We start from the raw sequence: 22,500 nt of genomic DNA, 5'->3' as shown, positions 1-22,500 counted from the left end.
TTTGCAAGTAAACGTCGAATAATTATTTCGCTTATTATGTAACTTGTTTGTCGGTCTTTCCCGTTTGGTCTGTGTGTTTACTTTTAGTTTCATACCCTGTCAGATTCGAGCACACCTGATGCTAAATGATAATTAGTTATTGTGGAGGAGGGGGCGTGGTCTGCGAGCCTGCCGCGGAGCGGGGTGTATAAGGACCGGCCTCGAAGCCAGCGGCAGGTGAGTAGATTGCCCAGCTGGGACTTGTTATCTAAATCACCTGTCGCCCTTATTCGCAGCAGCCGGAACGAGACATGTGGTTGGAGTTGGGAGTTGGAATGGGAGTTGGAGCGAGAGAGAGACAAGCCAAGAGAAAGACTCAAAGCAAGGACTGAAAAGTCGCAGAGCAGTGTGCTGTCGTGGCGTGTGCACGAATAAAAACAATTGTCAAACTTGGCTACCGGGCTCACAAGAGGATCTGTCGTGATCAGGGGAACCCACGAGAGGGCAACTTCCACAGTTCTACTTAGTTCTACCCGGTTCCCTCCTTCATTTCTGGATCATTTTACTTTATAGACTGTTACTTTGTGTGCTGTCTGTGTTTGTTCCCTGCTTCCTGTTGCAATTAAATCTAATTTCACCTGCATCCCGCCTGCCGTTCGCTACATCGTTGGGGCCACGCCGTAAGCGACGCTCGCCAAACCTTGACAGAATGATCCAGCCAGTGAGTGACCCTGCGGGGAATTCTATTGCCCATCGACTTGACAATATTTTTGCCCTGATGGCCACATGCTTCTCCCTCAAGCTCCCCCTGTCATCTGTTGGACTCTTTGGGGACGTCTGGGACCCCTTGAAGAGGGGGCTATGAGAAGTTGTGCACCTGGGGAGGCACAGCTACATCCTGCTCCAGTGAGGGCGTACACGATGCTCCTCCTACCTGCTTGGATGACTTCATCAGCGACGTCGCTAGCAGTTTTCCCTTGTGCTCCGGTGGGCTCGTCCACGATGCCGACATTCTGGCAAGGCCATCGCCTTTCTCTTCCTCGGTGGTGTCACCTGTTTTTCTCACTGCGCGGTCGTCGCCTGAGTCTGTAAGCCTGCTGCAGGAGCGCCCGTCTGGTGCTCGCCGTCATCGCCTGCTACAGAAGCGTCTGTGTGGCGCGCGTCTTTATCGCCTGCTGCAGAAGCGCCCTTCTGGCATTTATCTTTCTTCTTCTCGTCGGCCGCAACGGTGGTCAGTCCATGCAGCAACGGCCAGGACAAAGGCTTGGACCTCTTCCTGTGCTTCCCTTAGCCAGCAAAGGCGGTTGTCCACCCTTCACCGATACCTGGCTCTTCTCCTCTAGCTGGGGGGGGCACATGGCCTTGACTGTTGGTCAGCCCTTTGAGGCAATGGTGCAGTTTTGCGACCCTTTGCCATTCCTCCCTCCATCCCCTGTTAGTTTTGGGTGTTTTGTTTACATTAAGGACTGTCCTAGAACCTCTGGAATCCGTTATTTTTGTGGCGGGGGCCTTATGTCATGATCCTTTATGACAATTGCTGTTTTGTTATCCACTTTCTTTTTTAGAATCACTTCCTGTCCTGGTGCTCTTGTTTTGTCAGTATTTCCTGATTGGTCTGTGTGTATTTTACCAGCACCCCTGAGGCTAATTGTTAGTTCCACCTGGTTCCCTCCTTCAGTGCTGGACAAATGTTACTTTGTAGACTGTTGCTTGGTGTGCTTTATGTGTTTCTTCCTGTTGCAATTAAATCTAGTTTTACTTGCTCTCCACCTGCCGTTCCCTGCATCCGTGGGGTCACGTTGCAAGTGAGGCTCACCAAACCGTAACAGAATGATCCTGCCAGTGAGTGACCCTGTGGAGAATTCTATTGCCCATCGGCTTGACATAATATAGTAGTATATAGCCTGGAGTAGTACACAAGTAGTTGTGCGGTATGTTGAAGTAGTGTTCCACCCTTCACCGATACCTGGCTCTTCCCCGCTAGCTGCGGGAACACATGGCCTTGACTGTTGGTCGGCCCTTTGAGGCAAAGGCGCAGTTTGGTGACCCTTCACCATTCCTCCCTCCATCCCCTGTTAGTTCTGGGTGTTTTGTTTACATTAAGAACTGTCTTAGAACCTCTGGAATCCGTTACTTTGGAGGCGGGGGCATTATGTCATGATCCTTTATGACTATTGTTGTTTTGTTATGCACTTTCTTTTTTAGAATCACTTCCTGTCCTGGTGCTCTTGTTTTGTCAGTATTTCCTGTTTGGTCTCTGTGTTTGTACCAGCACACCTGAGGCTGTTGTTAGTTCCACCTGGTTCCCTCCTTCAGTGCTGGACAAATTCTACTCTATAAACTGTTGCTTGTAGAGATGCGCGGATAGGCAATTATTTCATCCGCAACCGCATCAGAAAGTCGTCAACCATCCGCCATCCACCTGAACTAACATTTAATCAAAACCGCACCCGCCCGCACCCGCCCGTTGTTATATATCTAATATAGACGATGCAAGGCATTAGTGAGGTTATAAAGCTTTTGCCTGTTAAAGAAAGGAGACTGATCCAATGCAGCAGAGACATTCGTGTGTCACGCTGTCACGGCCCAGACGCACACCAGTGCGCAATCATATGGGAGCCGCGCTGAGCGCACCTCCAAGCGCGTGGAGGTGCGATGTCCCTCGCGCCCGAGGCTTCAGCGCGCATCGCGGCGGCCATCCTACTCGTCGCGGCCTAGCCCTCGCGGCTCTCGCTGCCGGCGAAGGCCGGGTATGGGCCCGACGCTCCAGCGCCATCCATTTTCAGGGCTAGTTGATTCGGCAGGTGGGTTGTTACACACTCCTTAGCGGGTTCCGACTTCCATGGCCACCGTCCTGCTGTCTATATCAACCAGGGTGAGCCCCACCCCGTTCGTGAGCGCACTGCGCGCGGAGTGACCCCTGTTACGCGCCCCCGGCAACAGGGGTGGCGGGTAGGTAAGCTGCGCGGGCGGAGTGACCACTGTTACGAGCCCCCGTGGGGGTGGCGGGCAGGTAAGCTGCTTACCTGCTGCGCGTGACGCCGGCCGCGGCGAAGGCGGACGAGGCGGGGTGTCGGTGCGGTGGGCGCGGTGGTGACCCTGGACGTGCATCGGGCCCTTCTCGTGGATCACCTCAGCTACGGCTCCCGGTGGGGCCCTCTCGGGGGAAGGGGCCTCGGTCCCGGACCCCGGCGAGGCGTCCCTTCTCCGTTCCGTAAAAGTTTCCATCTCTTTTTTTTTTCTTCTTCTGTTGTGGCATATGCTGCAGGTGCCTGCTCGTTTTTCGTATGTGGGTAACAACATTTAACTATGTATATATATTTCCCAATTGGTTTAACTGCCACCCGCCTGAATCTATTTAAAATCTAATTTTTTTTAATTTCAACCGCCCGACCCGACCCGTGGATAAAATCTAATTTTTTTTTTATTTCAAACGCCCGATCCGCGGATAATCCGCGGACTCCGCGGTTGTGTCCGCAAGCCGCGCATCTCTAGTTGCTTGGTGTGCTGTATATGTTTCTTTCTGTTGCAATTAAATCTAGTTTTACTTGTGTTATGCCTGCCGTTCCCCACATCCGTGGGGTCACGATGCAAGCGATGCTCACCAAACCGTAACAGAATGATCCGGCCAGTGAGTGACCCCGTGGGGAATTTTATTGCCCATTGGCTTGACATAATATAGTAGTATATAGCCTGGAGTAGTACACAAGTAGTGTGTGTCTAGCAGGCGGCAAAGAGGTGACGCTAGTACTACTAGGTCATATTTGATGTAGGAGCTCACTTTGCACAACTTTCAGTGGCCACTTCAAGTCCTCCACAAAGCCATTAGTCTTGTGCGGGAAAGAGCTCGCATCAGAAACAAAAGAACACACACTCCCTCCTCTGAAGCTGACATGTAACAGCGAGCACTACATCACTGTCAGCCTGCAGACCACCAGGGAGCAGATCCAGGTCCAAGGCTCGGCTCATGAAGCCGCCCCGGCGACCCAATTTAGCTGTTGTGTCCAGGAAGTAGACAGGTACAAATGCAGCAAGCACTGGCTGCAGATCACTCACTGGGCAGCAGTGGAGGGGGGCTACGGTACTTAATCCCTTACCTTGCATTTTTCAAGTACTTTTACACCCGGAATGATACTGTAATTCCTATTTCTTGAAGTAGGTTTTGTTTGCTATGAAACATAATTATGTTTTCTGTCATGGACGATCAGAAAGGAGACTGTGGAGGTCCGCGACAGTTCGGGGTCAACAAGTTCAGATGAGAGGACCTCTTAGTGGGGTTCTCTTGGCGACTGACACTCCACCGGAGCCTTCAAGGACGTCCCGAGAAATAATTAAAAAACGGTGCAATTAACGAGGCTTTGCCGCGGCAAATCCCTGCTCTTAATTCCTCATGAATAACAAGACTTCCATCTGTTGGCGCGCTCACGTCCAGAAGCCCCGGCAGACAAGGAGGCGGTCCCCTCTGACACCAACAGTCCGTCTCTCTCGGAGGAGACCAACCAGCCCTCCCTGGGAGAGTCCGAGCGGGACAAAAGCGTCGTATGATCCTCCCACAACACTTTCTCTCTCTGGCCATTCATGATGTCACCCTCTTTTCTTCCGGCCCGCCATTGTTGGTAATCCCACCCTAATCTTCCCCTCAATGGACTCCTCTCCTCGTTTGCACTTAATCCAAGGACTCTTGGCGAGAACGCCGAAGTCTTTTGTTTAGCAGACTCACAACACCAACATAGACCGTGGTACTTGGATAAATAGACAGAGTGGGACGTCGCCCGTTCCGCTCCGAGCTTTGGAACAACACTGAAGACTATTTCAAATCAGGACACTCACAAGTTTACTCCCACATGGTAAAACAATGTTGTTGTTGTGTGCATGCCAGGCCACAACAAGACAAGAGGTTGCCTACAGCCACAACAGGTTTTTGCGCTAATTAAAGACTTACCAGTCCCGAACACGTGGATATGGCCGCCGAGGACGAGGACAGGTTCCGAATAAATCCCTGATAGAGACATCCCCGGAATCCGTCGCCCTCCGTCACCGTGGCGACGCCCTCCGAGCCCAGCGTCTGCACGGTGAAGCCCGGGCCCACCACCGGGGACGGCTCCAGGTCCAGGTGCACGTCCCGGCCGAAGACCGAGACGCGGTAGTGCAGGGACGCCGGGGCCGACCTCCGGCCCCGCCGTCCTCGCCGGCCCACGTCGTGGCTCAGGTAGCGTCCCAGAGCGTCCACCTCCACCGGGGTGGCGAAGGCGTAGTCTGAGGAGGACCGAGGACAGGAAGTTACTAACACGCCACAATCCCATTCAAGATCAGACAAACATGGGAGACAGAACAGGATCAAACATTACGGGGAGAGAGAACAGGATCAAACTTTCCAGGGAATCAGAAAAGGATCAAACATTACGGGGAGACAGAACAGGATCAAACATTACGGGGAGACAGAACAGGATCAAATATTCCAGGGAGACAGAACAGGATCAAACAATACGGGGAGACAGAACCGGATCAAACATTACGGGGAGACAGAACAGGATCAAACATTACAGGGAGACACAACAGGATCAAACATTACAGGGAGACACAACAGGATCAAACATTACAGGGAGACAGAACAGGATCAAACATTACAGGTGACAGAACAGGATTAAACTTTCCAGGGAGACAGAACAGCATCAAACATTCCAGGGAGACAGAACAGGATCAAACATTACAGGGAGACAGAACAGGATCAAACAATACGGGGAGACAGAACCGGATCAAACATTACGGTGAGACAGAACAGGATCAAACATTACAGGGAGACAGAACAGGGTCAAACATTACAGGGAGATTCAACAGGATCAGACATTACAGGGAGACAGAACAGGATCAAACTTTGCGGAGAGACAGGACAGGATCAAACATTATGGGGAGACAGAACAGGATCAAACATTATAGGGAGACAGAACAAGATCAAACATTACAGGGAGACAGATTAGGATCAAACATTACAGGGAGACAGAACAGGATCAAACATTACAGGGAGACAGGTTTAGGATCAAACATTACAGGGAGACAGAACAGGATCAAACAATACGGGGAGACAGAACCGGATCAAACATTACGGTGAGACAGAACAGGATCAAACATTACAGGGAGACAGAACAGGGTCAAACATTACAGGGAGATTCAACAGGATCAGACATTACAGGGAGACAGAACAGGATCAAACTTTGCGGAGAGACAGGACAGGATCAAACATTATGGGGAGACAGAACAGGATCAAACATTATAGGGAGACAGAACAAGATCAAACATTACAGGGAGACAGATTAGGATCAAACATTACAGGGAGACAGAACAGGATCAAACATTACAGGGAGACAGGTTTAGGATCAAACATTACAGGGAGACAGAACAGGATCAAACATTACAAGGAGACACAACAGGATCAAACATTACAGGGAGACAGAACAGGATCAAACATTCCAGGGAGACAGAACAGGATCAAACATCACAGGGAGACAGAACAGGATCAAACATTACGGGGAGACAGAACAGGATAAAACATTACAGGGAGACAGAACAAGATCAAACATTACAGGGAGACAGAACAGAAATCAAACAATACGGGGAGACAGAACCGGATCAAACATTACGGGGAGACAGAACAGGATCAAACATTACAGGGAGACAGAACAGGATCAAACATTACAGGTGACAGAACAGGATTAAACTTTCCAGGGAGACAGAACAGCATCAAACATTCCAGGGAGACAGAACAGGATCAAACATTACAGGGAGACAGAACAGGATCAAACAATACGGGGAGACAGAACCGGATCAAACATTACGGTGAGACAGAACAGGATCAAACATTACAGGGAGACAGAACAGGGTCAAACATTACAGGGAGATTCAACAGGATCAGACATTACAGGGAGACAGAACAGGATCAAACTTTGCGGAGAGACAGGACAGGATCAAACATTATGGGGAGACAGAACAGGATCAAACATTATAGGGAGACAGAACAAGATCAAACATTACAGGGAGACAGATTAGGATCAAACATTACAGGGAGACAGAACAGGATCAAACATTACAGGGAGACAGATTAGGATCAAACATTACAGGGAGACAGAACAGGATCAAACATTACAAGGAGACACAACAGGATCAAACATTACAGGGAGACAGAACAGGATCAAACATTCCAGGGAGACAGAACAGGATCAAACATCACAGGGAGACAGAACAGGATCAAACATTACGGGGAGACAGAACAGGATAAAACATTACAGGGAGACAGAACAAGATCAAACATTACAGGGAGACAGAACAGAAATCAAACAATACGGGGAGACAGAACCGGATCAAACATTACGGGGAGACAGAACAGGATCAAACATTACAGGGAGACAGAACAGGATCAAACATTACAGGGAGACACAACAGGATCAAACATTACAGGGAGACAGAACAGGATCAAACTTTGCGGGGAGACAGGACAGGATCTAACATTATGGGGAGACAGAACAGGATCAAACATTACAGGGAGACAGAACAGGATCAAACATTCCAGGGAGACAGAACAGGACCAAACTTTCCAGGGAGACAGAACAGGATCAAACATTCCAGGGAGACAGAACAGGATCAAACATTACGGGGAGACAGAACAGGATAAAACATTACAGGGAGACAGAACAGGATCAAACAATACGGGGAGATAGAACCGGATCAAACATTACGGGGCGACAGAACAGGATCAAACATTACAGGGAGACAGAACAGGATCAAACATTATAGGGAGACAAAACGGGCTCAAACATTACAGGGAGCCAGAACAGGATCAAACTTTACGGGGAGACAGGACAGGATCAAACATTACGGGGAGACAGAACAGGATCAAACATTACAGGGAGACAGAAGACGATCAAACATTACAGGGAGACAGAACAGGATCAAACATTACGGGGAGACAGAACAGGATCAAACATTACAGGGAGACAGAACAGGATCAAACATTACAGGGAGACACAACCGGATCAAACATTACTGAGAGACAGAACAGGATCAAACTTTACGGGGAGACAGGACAGGATCAAACATTACGGGGAGACAGAACAGGATCAAACATTACAGGGAGACAGAACAGGATCAAACTTTACGGGGAGACAGGACAGGATCAAACATTACGGGGAGACAGAACAGGATCAAAACATTACAGGGAGACAGAAGAGGATCAAACATTACAGGGAGACAGAACAGGATCAAACATTACAGGGAGACAGAACAGGATCAAACTTTACGGGGAGACAGGACAGGATCAAACATTATGGGGAGACAGAACAGGATCAACCATTACAGGGAGACAGAACAGGATCAAACATTACAGGGAGACAGATTAGGGTCAAACATTATGGGGAGACAGAACAGGATCAACCATTACAGGGAGACAGAACAGGATCAAATATTACGGGGAGACAGAACAGGATCAAACATTACAGGGAGACAGAACAGGATCTGCCAACTTCTGTCGCCTCTTTAAAAAAAAGTTGAGATACAGGTACAGTATCAAGCAATAAAAACTGAACGTGTCATCTGGTGGTACGCCAAAGAACCACTTCATGAAATATTCAAACCCAGTGTTACTGTTCAAAATGTGAGGTCAAAAAATATTAAATCCATCCATCCATCCATCTTCTTCCGCTTATCCTAGGTCGGGTCGCAGGGGCAGCAGCCTAAGCAGGGAAGCCCAGACTTCCCTCTCCCCAGCCACTTCGCCCAGCTCTTCCTGTGGGACCCCGAGGCGTTCCCAGGCCAGCCGGGAGACATAGTCTTCCCAACGTGTCCTGGGTCTTCCCCGCGGCCTCCTACCGGTCGGACGTGCCCTAAACACCTCCCTAGGGAGGCGTTCGGGTGGCATCCTGACCAGATGCCCGAACCACCTCATCTGGCTCCTCTCGATGTGGAGGAGCAGCGGCTTTACTTTGAGTTCCCCCCGGATGGCAGAGCTTCTCACCCTATCTCTAAGGGAGAGCCCCGCCACCCGGCGGAGGAAACTCATTTCGGCCGCTTGTACCCGTGATCTTGTCCTTTCGGTCATAACCCAAAGCTCATGACCATAGGTGAGGATGGGAACGTAGATCGACCGGTAAATTGAGAGCTTTGCCTTCCGGCTCAGCTCCTTCTTCACCACAACGGATCGATACAGCGTCCGCATTACTGAAGACGCCGCACCGATCCGCCTGTCGATCTCACGATCCACTCTTCCCTCACTCGTGAACAAGACTCGGAGGTACTTGAACTCCTCCACTTGGGGCAAGATCTCCTCCCCAACCCGGAGATGGCACTCCACCCTTTTCCGGGCGAGAACCATGGACTCGGACTTGGAGGTGCTGATTCTCATCCCAGTCGCTTCACACTCGGCTGCGAACCGATCCAGTGAGAGCTGGAGATCCTGGCCAGATGAAGCCATCAGGACCACATCATCTGCAAAAAGCAGAGACCTAATCCTGCAGCCACCAAACCAGATCCCCTCAACGCCTTGACTGCGCCTAGAAATTCTGTCCATAAAAGTTATGAACAGAATCGGTGACAAAGGGCAGCCTTGGCGGAGTCCAACCCTCACTGGAAAAGTGTCCGACTTGCTGCCGGCAATGCGGACCAAGCTCTGGCACCGAGCATACAGGGAGCGGACCGCCACAATCAGACAGTCCGTTACACCTGAATAGACCTTACCGGGAAGGCTGAGGAGTGTGATCCCACGATAGTTAGAACACAACCTCCGGTTCCCCTTCTTAAAGAGAGGAACCACCACCCCGGTCTGCCAATCCAGAGGTACCGCCCCCGATGTCCACGCGATGCTGCAGAGTCTTGTCAACCAAGACAGCCCCACAGCATCCAGAGCCTTAAGGAACTCCGGGCGGATCTCATCTACCCCTGGGGCCTTGCCACTGAGGAGCTTTTTAACTACCTCAGCAACCTCAGCCCCAGAAATAGGAGAGCCCACCACAGACTCCCCAGGCACTGCTTCCTCATAGGAAGACGTGTTGGTGGGATTGAGGAGGTCTTCGAAGTATTCCCTCCACCGATCCACAACATCCGCAGTCGAGGTCAGCAGAACACCATCCTCACCATACACGGTGTTGATAGTACACTGCTTCCCCTTCCTGAGGCGGCGGATGGTGGTCCAGAATTGCTTCGAAGCCGTCCGGAAGTCGTTTTCCATGGCATCCCCGAACTCCTCCCATGTCCGAGTTTTTGCCTCCGCGACTGCTGAAGCCGCACACCGCTTGGCCTGTCGGTACCTGTCCGCTGCCTCAGGAGTCCTATGAGCCAAAATAACCCGATAGGACTCCTTCTTCAGCTTGACGGCATCCCTCACCGCCGGTGTCCACCAACGGGTTCTAGGATTACCGCCACGACAAGCACCAACTACCTTGCAGCCACAGCTCCAATCAGCCGCCTCGACAATAGAGGCGCGGAACCACATGTAACAGTAAATAATACATGAATATGATATTAAGTATATATATATATAGATTTTTATATATACTTTTTACGTATCAAAAAATTAATTTACAATATTTTTTTTATTTTTTTTCACCATGTACATAGAAAAATAGGACCAATATGTTTACAGTAAATTCAAATATTTGTAGCGTATATTACTGTAAATGAAAAAAAAAAAAAAAACATACAGTAAAATAATTTTTTTGTTTTTACAGTTATTTTTACGGTGTGTAATTTGATGGATAAATCATGTTTTGAGCATAAATTTCAGTACTTATTTTGATTTTAATTTTAATTTTTTTTTTTAAGTATGACAATATTATATCAACTTTAAAATATTTGTATTTCTTTCGGTCAAAGTGAGTGTCGTAAGAAAAGAGGCATATTAGTTCCAGGCTTTCGCGGGCCACTAAAAATGATGTGGCGGGCCAAATCTGGCTCGCTAGCATTAAAGCTACAAACTATGGCTGGACGATAAAACAATATCAATATTTATATCGCTTTAGGCAAGAAAACGATATCAATAAAAAGGTTTTTGATAAAATGTTCAATATCGGAAGAAAGTGGAATTATGGTAGCAAGGTTGGTTGCATGAACACCTCCCCTTTATCTCTAAAATCCTCAAAAAAAAATAGTTCCACAGCAGCTAACTTTGCACTATTTGATGCCACTTTTCACTAATTTTTTTACACTTTTTTTTACACTTCATTTTAAGAGTGTTGACATTTCCTTTCTGCCTTGACAGCTGAGGGAATTATAATCAGAGGAAGTTTACATTTCAATTAAAATACATTTTCTTCCTGTTCCTTATTTTCTAGAGGTCACTAAAAATTGCAAAAATTAGTGATACAGTTTTCAGCTATTTGACACAAAAAAGGCTTAAAAAGCACTTTTAAACTTCAAATAATAAACATAATTAAATAACATAATATGGGATGTGTAATGAACATTTAAGTGTAAAAAGAAGTTGAACGCTAAACAGTAAAAAATAAAAACTACTAAAATTCAACATGTTAAAATTTCATTTTCTATATTGATGATTTGCATTTATTTAAAAATATATATAATTGAAGTTATTGCAAGCATATTATTTTAACTATTTTCCCTAAATTATACATATTGAGGTTATAAAGTGTGTTTAATGCGATTAATCGAACAAACTAGTCGACAAATTACTCGATTACTAAAATAATCGGTAGTTGCAGCCCTAGTAATTGATGCCATATTCCGCAAAGTTGTTTTTTTTACTTTATTGAGAAAGCATTGATGTACCTGAAAATGTACAAACACACCAAAAAGCCAAAGAAAAAGCACAGCCGCACATTTTAAATGCACAAATTTTGACTTTTAGCCTTGCATCTGGCATTAGCTGAGGGATTATAAACAGATGAAGTTTAAATTTCAATTAAAATCCTGTTCCTCGTTTTCTAGAGGTCATTAAAAATAGCAAAAATTAGCGATGTCAACCCGTATAGAACACTTATATGGCGATACAGTTTTCAGCTATATAGGTCATTTGACACAAAAAAATGGCTTAAAAGCACTTTTAAACTTAAAATATTAAACATCATTAAATAATATAATATGGGATGTGTAATGAACATTTAAGTGTAAAAAAAAGTTAAACGTTAAACAGTAAAAAATAAAAATAAAAATAAAAAAACACTACTTAAGCGCAAAATTTTAAACTGTTAAAAGTAAATTTTATATATTGATGATTCGCATTTATATATAAAAAAAATAACTGAGGTTATTGCAAGCATTAAAAAAAAGTATTTTATTTGAACTGTTTTCCCTAAATTAAAAAAAACACACAATTTAAGCGCGTGTTAAAAGTTAATTTTCTATATTGATGATTCGCATTCATAAAAACAATTATTGAGGTTATTGCAAGCATAAAAAAAATATTTTTTATTTAAACAATTTTCCTGAAAATTCTACACATTGAGGCTGTAAAGTGTGTTTAATGTGATTAATCGAACAAAATAATCGACAGATTACTCGATTACTAAATTAATCGACAGATTGCTCGATTACTGAAATAATCGGTAGTTGCAGCCCTTGTAATTGATGTCATATTTTGCAAATTTTTTTTTTTTTTTTTTTTTTTTTCCGGAAAAAAGTGTAAAAAAAAAAACCACACAACTTAAGCGCGTGTTAGAAGTTAATTTTCTATATTTATGATTTGCATTTATTCGCATTTATAAAAAAAATTATTGAGGTTATTGTAAGCAGAATTGTTTTAATTTATTTTAACAATTTTCCCCCAAATTATACACATTGAGGCTATAAAGTGTGTTTAATGCAATTAATCCAGCAAAATAATCGCAAAAAAAAACAAAAACTTTTTTTTTTCAGGGGGCTGTACAAAAAAACCTAAACCTAAGTTGTGTAATGAACATTTAAGTGTTAAAAAAAAACACACACAACTTAAGCGTATGTTAACAGTTTATTTTCCATATTTATTCGCATTTGTAAAAAAATTATTGAGGTTATTGCAAGCATAATTTTTTTTATTTTTTTATTTTAACAATTTTCCCCCAAATTATACACACTGAGGCTATAAAGTGTGTTAAATGCGATTAATCGAACAAAATAATCGACAAATTACTCGATTACTAAAATAAAAGGTAGTTGCAGCTCTTGTAATTGATGTCATATTTTGCAAAAAAAAAACGTGTTTTTGTTTTTTTTCGGGTGGGCTGTACAGAAAAAAACTAAACCTAAGTTTTCTGTGACAACAAAGGCATAAAACAAAAAAAACAAAAAAACGTATTATCAACGGATAGGGCTATTGAAGAACAGGGCTATTGAAAAGGGCTGCAGTTTAAAAATAAAAATAGTAAAAATGTGCAATATCGACTCGTATAGAACACTTATATGGTGATACAGTTTTCAGCTATAACACAAAAAAGGAATTAAAAGCACTTTTAAACTTAAAATAATAAACATAATTAAATAATACAATATGGGATGTGTAATGAACATTTAAGTGTATAAAAAAAAACACAACTTTGTTGTTAAAGGTACATTTTTGCATTTATAAAAAACAAAAAATATTGAGGTTATTGCGGGCATAAAATTGTTTCTGTTTTTTTTAACAATTTTCCCCCAAATTATACACATTGAGGCTATAAAGTGTGTTTAATGCAATAAATCGAACAAACTAATCGACAAAAAACTACAAAATAAAAAAAATTCGGAAAAAAGTGAAAAAAAAAAAAACACACAACTTAAGCGTGTGTTAAAAGTTCATTTTCTATATTTATTCGCATTTATAAAAACAAATAGTGTGGTTATTGCAAGCATACATTTTTTATTTTTTATTTTTACAATAATAACAACAATAAAGTGTGTTTAATGCGATTAATCGTACAAAATAGATTACTCGATTACTAAAATAATCGGTAGTTGCAGCTCTTGCAATTGATGCCATATATCGCAAAAAAAACCTAAAAAAAATAGTTTTTTGGGGGGAAAAGTGTAAAAAAAAAAAACACAACTTAAGCGCGTGTTAAAAGTAAATTTTCTATATTTAATCGCATTTATTAAAAAAAAATTATTGAGGTTATTGCAAGCAAATTTTTGTTTTATTTATTTAACAATTGTCCCCCAAATTATACACATTGAGGCTATAAAGTGTGTTTAATGTGATAAATCGAACAAACTAATCAACAAAAAAATAAAAAATTAAAAGAAAATCGGAAAAAAGTGTACAAAAAAAACCACACAACTTAAGCGTGTGTTAAAAGTAAATTTTCTATATTTATTCGCATTTATTAAAAAAAATTATTGAGGTTATTGCAAGCATAATTTTTTTTATTTATTTAACAATTGTCCCCCAAATTATACACATTGAGGCTATAAAGTGTGTTTAATGTGATAAATCGAACAAACTAATCGACAAAAAAATAAAAAAATAAAAAAAAATCGGAAAAAAGTCTAAAAAAAAAAACACACAACTTAAGCGTGTGTTAAAAGTTCATTTTCTAAATTTATTTGCATTCATAAAAAAAAATATTGTAGATATTGCAAGCATACATTTTTTATTTTTACAATAATAACAACAATAAAGTGTGTTTAATGCGATTAATCGTACAAAATAATCGATAGATTACTCGATTACTAAAATAATCGGTAGTTGCAGCTCTTGCAATTGATGCCATATATCACAAAAAAAAACTAAAAAAATATTTTTGGGGGAGAAAAAAGTGTATAAAAAAAAAAACCACAACTTAAGCGTGTGTTAAAAGTAAATTTTCTATATTTATTCGCATTTATTAAAAAAAATTATTGAGGTTATTGCAAGCATAATTTTTTTTATTTATTTAACAATTGTCCCCCAAATTATACACATTGAGGCTATAAAGTGTGTTTAATGCGATAAAACGAACAAACTAATCGACAAAAAACTAAAAAAAAAAAAAAATCTGAAAAAAGTGTAAAAAAAAAAAAAAAAAAAACACACAACTTAAGCGTATGTTAAAAGTTCATTTTATAAATTTATTTTCATTCATAAAAAAAATGTTGTAGACATTGCAAGCATACATTTTTTGTTTTTTATTTTTACAATAATAACAACAATAAAGTGTGTTTAATGCGATTAATCGTACAAAATAATTGATAGATTACTCGATTACTAAAATAATCGGTAGTTGCAGCTCTTGTAATTGATGCCATATATCGCAAAAAAAACCTAAAAAAAATAGTTTTGGGGGGGAAAAAAGTGTAAAAAAAAAAAAAAAAACACAACTTAAGCGCGTGTTAAAAGTAAATGTTCTATATTTATTCGTATTTATTAAAAAAAACCTATTGAGGTTATTGCAAGCATAATTTTTTTTTTTTATTTAACAATGTCCCCCCAAATTATACACATTGAGGCTATAAAGTGTGTTTAATGCGATAAATCGAACAAACTAATCGACAAAAAACTAAAAAAATTTTTAAAAAATCCAAAAAAAAGGGTAAAAAAAAAAACACAACTTAAGTGTGTGTTAAAAGTTAATTTTCTATATTTATTCGCATTTATAAAAACAAATATTGTAGATATTGCAAGCATACATTTTTTATTTTTACAATAATAACAACAATGAAGTGTGTTTAATGCGATTAATCGTACAAAACAATCGACAGATCACTCGATTACTAAAATAATCGGTAGTTGCAGCTCTTGCAATTGATGCCATATATCGCAAAAAAAACCTAAAAAAAAGAGTTTTTGGGGGGAAAAAAGTGTAAAAAAAAAAAACCCACAACTTAAGCGTGTGTTAAAAGTAAATTTTCTATATTTATTCGCATTTATTAAAAAAAACCTATTGAGGTTATTGCAAGCATAATTTTTTATTTTTATTTAACAATGTCCCCCCAAATTATACACATTGAGGCTATAAAGTGTGTTTAATGCGATAAATCGAACAAACTAATCGACAAAAAACTTAAAAAAAAAATTAAAAAAAATCTGAAAAAAGTGTTTAAAAAAAAACCCCACAACTTAAGCGTGTGTTAAAAGTTCATTTTCTATATTTATTCGCATTTATAAAAACAAATAGTGTGGTTATTGCAAGCATACATTTTTTATTTTTTATTTTTACAATAATAACAACAATAAAGTGTGTTTAATGCGATTAATCGTACAAAATAATCGATAGATTACTCGATTACTAAAATAATCGGTATTGCAGCTCTTGTAATTGATGCCATATATCGCCAAAAAAACCTAAAAAAAAATATTTTTTGGGGGGGGGAAAGTGTAAAAAAAAAACCACAACTTAAGCGCGTGTTAAAAGTAAATTTTCTATATTTAATCGCATTTATTAAAAAAAAATTATTGAGGTTATTGCAAGCATAATTTTTTTTATTTTATTTAACAATTTCCCCCAAATTATACACATTGAGGCTATAAAGTGTGTTTAATGCGATAAATCGAACAAACTAATCGACAAAAAACTAATTTTTTTTTTTTTTAAATCGGAAAAAAGTGTAAAAAAAAAAACCACAACTTAAGCGTGTGTTAAAAGTTCATTTTCTATATTTACTCGCATTTATAAAAAAAATATTGTGGTTATTGCAAGCATAAATGTTTTATTTTTTATTTTTACAATAATAACAACAATAAAGTGTGTTTAATGCAATTAATCGTACAAAATAATCGACAGATTCCTCGATTACTAAAATAATCGGTAGTTGCAGCTCTTGTAATTGATGCCATATATCGCAAAAAAAACCTAAAAAAAATTGTTTTTTGGGTGAAAAAAGTGTAAAAAAAAAAAAAACACAACTTAAGCGCATGTTATTTATTCGCATTTATTAAAAAAAAACCTATTGAGGTTATTGCAAGCATAATTTTTATTTTTTATTTAACAATTTCCCCCAAAATTATACACATTGAGGCTATAAAGTGTGTTTAATGCGATAAATCGAACAAACTAATCGACAAAAAACTAAAAAACTAAAATAAAAAAATCGGAAAAAAGTGTTTAAAAAAAAAACCCCACAACTTAAGTGTGTGTTAAAAGAAGTTAATTTTCTATATTTATTCGCATTTATAAAAAAAAATATTGTGGTTATTGCAAGCATACATTTTTTATTTTTTATTTTTACAATAATAACAACAATAAAGTGTGTTTAATGCGATTAATCGTACAAAATAATCGATAAGATTACTCGATTACTAAAATAATCGGTAGTTGCAGCTCTTGTAATTGATGCCATATATCGCAAAAAAAACCGAAAAAAATAGTTTTTTGGGGGGAAAAAGTGTAAAAAAAAACACAACTTAAGCGTTTGTTAAAAGTTAATTTTCTATATTTATTCGCATTTATTAAAAAAAAAATATGGAGGTTATTGCAAGCATAATTTTTTTTTTTAATTTAACAATTTTCCCCCAAATTATACACATTGAGGCTATAAAGTGAGTTTAATGCAATAAATCGAACAAACTAATCGACAAAAAACTAAAAAAAACTAAATAAAAAAAATCGGAAAAAAGTGTAAAAAAAAAAAAAACCACACAACTTAAGCGTATGTTAAAAGTTCATTTTATAAATTTATTTGCATTCATAAAAAAAAATATTGTAGATATTGCAAGCATACATTTTTTATTTTTTATTTTTACAATAATAACAACAATAAAGTGTGTTTAATGCGATTAATCGTACAAAATGATCGATAGATTACTCGATTACTAAAATAATCGGTAGTTGCAGCTCTTGTAATTGATGCCATATATCGCAAAAAAAACCTAAAAAAAATAGTTTTTTGGGTGAAAAAAGTGTAAAAAAAAAAAAAAAAACACAACTTAAGCGCATGTTATTTATTCGCATTTATTAAAAAAAACCTATTGAGGTTATTGCAAGCATAATTTTTTATTTTATTTAACAATGTCCCCCCAAATTATACACATTGAGGCTATAAAGTGTGTTTAATGCGATAAATCGAACAAACTAATCGACAAAAAACTAAAAAACTAAAATAAAAAAATCGGAAAAAAGTGTTAAAAAAAAAAAAAACACAACTTAAGTGTGTGTTAAAAGAAGTTAATTTTCTATATTTATTCGCATTTATAAAAAAAAATATTGTGGTTATTGCAAGCATACATTTTTTATTTTTTATTTTTACAATTATAACAACAATAAAGTGTGTTTAATGCGATTAATCGTACAAAATAATCGACAGATTACTCGATTACTAAAATAATCGGTAGTTACAGCTCTTGCAATTGATGCCATATATCGCAAAAAAAAACTACAAAAATATTTTTTGGGGGGGGAAAAGTGTAAAAAAAAAAACCCACAGCTTAAGCGTGTGTTAAAAGTAAATTTTCTATATTTATTCGCATTTATTAAAAAAAAAATATGGAGGTTATTGCAGGCATAATTTTTTTTTTTAATTTAACAATTTTCCCCCAAATTATACACATTGAGGCTATAAAGTGTGTTTAATGCTATAAATCGAACAAACTAATCGACAAAAAACTAAAAAAAAATTCGGAAAAAAGTGGAAAAAAAAACAAACTTAAGCGTGTGTTAAAAGTTCATTTTCTATATTTATTCGCATTTATAAAAAAATATATTGTAGATATTGCAAGCATACATTTTTTATTTTTTATTTTTACAATAATAACAACAATAAAGTGTGTTTAATGCGATTAATCGTACAAAACAATCGACAGATCACTCGATTACTAAAATAATCGGTAGTTGCAGCTCTTGTAATTGATGCCATATTTTGCAAAAAAAAATTTTTTTTTTACTTTATTGAGAAAGTATTGATGTACCTGAAAATGTAAAAAAAAAAACACCAAAAAGCCAAAGAAAAAGCACAGCCGCACATTTTAAATGCACAATTTGTGAATAGTAGCGCTCTATTGAATGTTGCCTTGCATCTGCAGCAACCATCACAACCAAAACACAAGGGGGGGGGGGGCACTCACCGTGGTTGAGACCCTGGCCGGAGGTGGCCGACACCGCCCGGGCGGAGTGCGTGCAGCCCGCGTGCAGAGTCTGCCCAAGAAGGAGGAACTTTAGCGGGGCACGGAAGACATGGGAGCGCGCCGACAACATACCCGGATGAAGGTCCAGGTGAGCAGCGTGGAGCGCAGGCCGGCCGGAGCGGCCAGGGTCCAGACGAGGAGCAGCAAGCAGTCCATGGTTGCCGCTGCCGCGGTTGCCGCTCCTAAAAAAGCGCGCGCGAGAGCCCCTAAAAGAGCGCCCCTTTCCCCCGCGTCGCCGTCATTACCGTGGACCCCCTCCCCACGCGGCTCCTCGCGTGCTCAGGTGAGGTCCGCAGGTGGTGGCGCGGCGCCCGGTCATGAGTGTGCGTGAAGGTGCGCTCCTGCCGGGGCTGCTCGACTGAGTGCGCTTGGGCGGCATTGCGCGCCCGGGTGGAGGCGCGCGAGTCATGCGCGCGGAAGGGGGGGGGGGGGGGGGGGCTGGCCAATCAGCGCGCGGCATCACGGGACTGTACGCGTGCACGCGCGGCAGCGTCCGTCGAGCGTTCACACGCGCGCAACATTTTCCTACGCGCGTGCTGAGAAGTCAAGCATGCGCAATGTGGCGTTTTTTCCTCCCAACACGCGCGACATCATTTTCACACTTTTCATATGCAAATGAGATCATCACGTTAAATTGACCAAGTAGCGTTACTTTAAACCGGGGGGGGGGGGGGTGTCCAAAGTGCGGCCCCGGGGGGCCATTTGGCTCCTGCAGCTCCTTTTTTTTAACAGCCCGCGGCACTTTCTAGAAATACTATTAAAACAGAAAAATTAAAAAAACGTAAAAAAGTGTAATAAAAGTGCAAACAGGTGAAATGTATCGTGACGTTTTTGACTATACTTAAATGTATAATAAACTGTATTTATGTTATTCACATGTGAATAATGCTGTATAATAGACTGTATTTATATTATTCACATGTGAATAATGCTGTATAATAGACTGTATTTATATTATTCACATGTGAATAATGCTGTATAATAGACTGTATTTATGTTATTCACATGTGAATAATGCTGTATAATAGACTGTATTTATATTATTCACATGTGAATAAAGCTGTATAATAGACTGTATTTATGTTATTCACATGTGAATAATGCTGTATAATAGACTGTATTTATATTATTCACATGTGAATAATGCTGTATAATAGACTGTATTTATATTATTCACATGTGAATAATACTGTATAATAGACTGTATTTATGTTATTCACATGTGAATAATGCTGTATAATAGACTGTATTTATATTATTCACATGTGAATAATGCTGTATAATAGACTGTATTTATATTATTCACATGTGAATAATGCTGTATAATAGACTGTATTTATGTTATTCACATGTGAATAATGCTGTATAATAGACTGTATTTATATTATTCACATGTGAATAAAGCTGTATAATAGACTGTATTTATGTTATTCACATGTGAATAATGCTGTATAATAGACTGTATTTATATTATTCACATGTGAATAATGCTGTATAATAGACTGTATTTATATTATTCACATGTGAATAATACTGTATAATAGACTGTATTTATGTTATTCACATGTGAATAATGCTGTATAATAGACTGTATTTATATTATTCACATGTGAATAAAGCTGTATAATAGACTGTATTTATGTTATTCACATGTGAATAATGCTGTATAATAGACTGTATTTATATTATTCACATGTGAATAATGCTGTATAATAGACTGTATTTATAATATTCACATGTGAATAATGCTGTATAATAGACTGTATTTATGTTATTCACATGTGAATAATGCTGTATAATAGACTGTATTTATATTATTCACATGTGAATAATGCTGTATAATAGACTGTATGTATGTTATTCACATGTGAATAATGTTGTATAATAGACTGTATGTATGTTATTCACATGTGAATAATGTTGTATAATAGACTGTATTTATATTATTCAAATGTGAATAATGCTGTATAATAGACTGTATTTATATTATTCACACGTGAATAATGCTGTATAATAGACTGTATTTATGTTATTCACATGTGAATAATGCTGTATAATAGACTGTATTTATATTATTCACATGTAAATAATGCTGTATAATAGAGTGTATTTATATTATTCACATGTGAATAATGCTGTATAATAGACTGTATTTATATTATTCACATGTGAATAACGCTGTATAATAGACTGTATTTATATTATTCACATGTGAATAATGCTGTATAATAGACTGTATTTATGTTATTCACATGTGAATAATGCTGTATAATAGACTGTATTTATATTATTCACATCTGAATAATGCTGTATAATAGACTGTATTTATATTATTCACATGTGAATAATGCTGTATAATATACTGTATTTATATTATTTGCATGTAAATAATGCTGTATAATAGACTGTATTTATGTTATTCACATGTGAATAATGCTGTATAATAGACTGTATTTATATTATTCACATGTGAATAATGCTGTATAATAGACTGTATTTATGTTATTCACATTTGAATAATGCTGTATAATAGACTGTATTTATATTATTCACATGTGAATAATGCTGTATAATAGACTGTATTTATGTTATTCACATGTGAATAATGCTGTATAATAGACTGTATTTATATTATTTACATGTGAATAATGCTGTATAATAGCCTGTATTTATATTATTCACATGTGAATAATGCTGTATGATAGACTGTATTTATAATATTCACATGTGAATAATGCTGTATAATAGACTGTATTTATGTTATTCACATGTGAATAATGCCATATATCGCAAAAAAAACCAAAAAAATATTTTTGGGGGGGGGGAAGTGTAAAAAAAAAACAACCACAACTTAAGCGTGTGTTAAAAGTTAATTTTCTATATTTATTTGCATTTATTAAAAAAAACGTATTGAGGTTATTGCAAGCATAATTTTTTTTTTTTATTTAACAATTTTCCCCCAAATTATACACATTGAGGCTATAAAGTGTGTTTGATGCGATAAATCGAACAAACTAATCGACAAAAAACTAAAAAAAAACACAAAAAAACGGGAAAAAGTGTAAAAAAAAAACCCCACACAACTTAAGCGTATGTTAAAAGTTCATTTTCTAAATTTATTTGCATTCATTTGTCATCCAGTCGATGTTAAAAGTCTGATTTTTGCGATTTATTTTGATTTTTTTCAGGGTCGATGGTTCTTCTACTCACACTTCATTGTGAAGTGTGAAGTGAATTACATTTATATAGCGCTTTTTCTCAAGTGACTCAAAGCGCTTTACATAGTGAAACCCAATATCTAAGTTACAATTAAAGCAGTGTGGGTGGCACTGGGAGCAGGTGGGTAAAGTGTCTTGCCCAAGGACACAACGGCAGTGACTAGGATGGCGGAAGCGGGGATCGAACCTGCAACCCTCAAGTTGCTGACACGGCCGCTCTACCAACCGAGCTATACCGCCCATATTGTGACACGTATGCCTCGCTGTAGCCCCCTGCGGGGTGGCGGGAGTACCGCATGCATTTTCGGTGGACAG

General features: G+C 38.9%; 1 protein-coding gene across 1 annotated transcript in view; it reads right to left on the bottom strand.

Annotated features, from left to right (window-relative positions):
* The window catches only part of adamts18 (ADAM metallopeptidase with thrombospondin type 1 motif, 18), a 217,421-nt gene extending 198,138 nt beyond the window's left edge, over positions 1–19,283 (bottom strand). The window contains exons 1-3 of the mRNA XM_061963659.1: positions 19,040–19,283; positions 18,908–18,977; positions 4,922–5,235 (exon numbers count right to left, since the gene is read on the bottom strand). Of these exons, the coding sequence (XP_061819643.1) occupies positions 4,922–5,235; positions 18,908–18,977; positions 19,040–19,123 (468 nt within the window). The 5' untranslated portion in view covers positions 19,124–19,283. The remainder of the gene's footprint in view (positions 1–4,921; positions 5,236–18,907; positions 18,978–19,039) is intronic.
* Between the last annotated feature and the right edge of the window lie 3,217 nt (positions 19,284–22,500).

The sequence above is a fragment of the Nerophis lumbriciformis genome, linkage group LG06, assembly GCF_033978685.3.
Source record: "Nerophis lumbriciformis linkage group LG06, RoL_Nlum_v2.1, whole genome shotgun sequence".
NCBI lineage: Eukaryota > Metazoa > Chordata > Actinopteri > Syngnathiformes > Syngnathidae > Nerophis > Nerophis lumbriciformis.
This window is presented reverse-complemented; position numbering and strand designations above follow the sequence as displayed.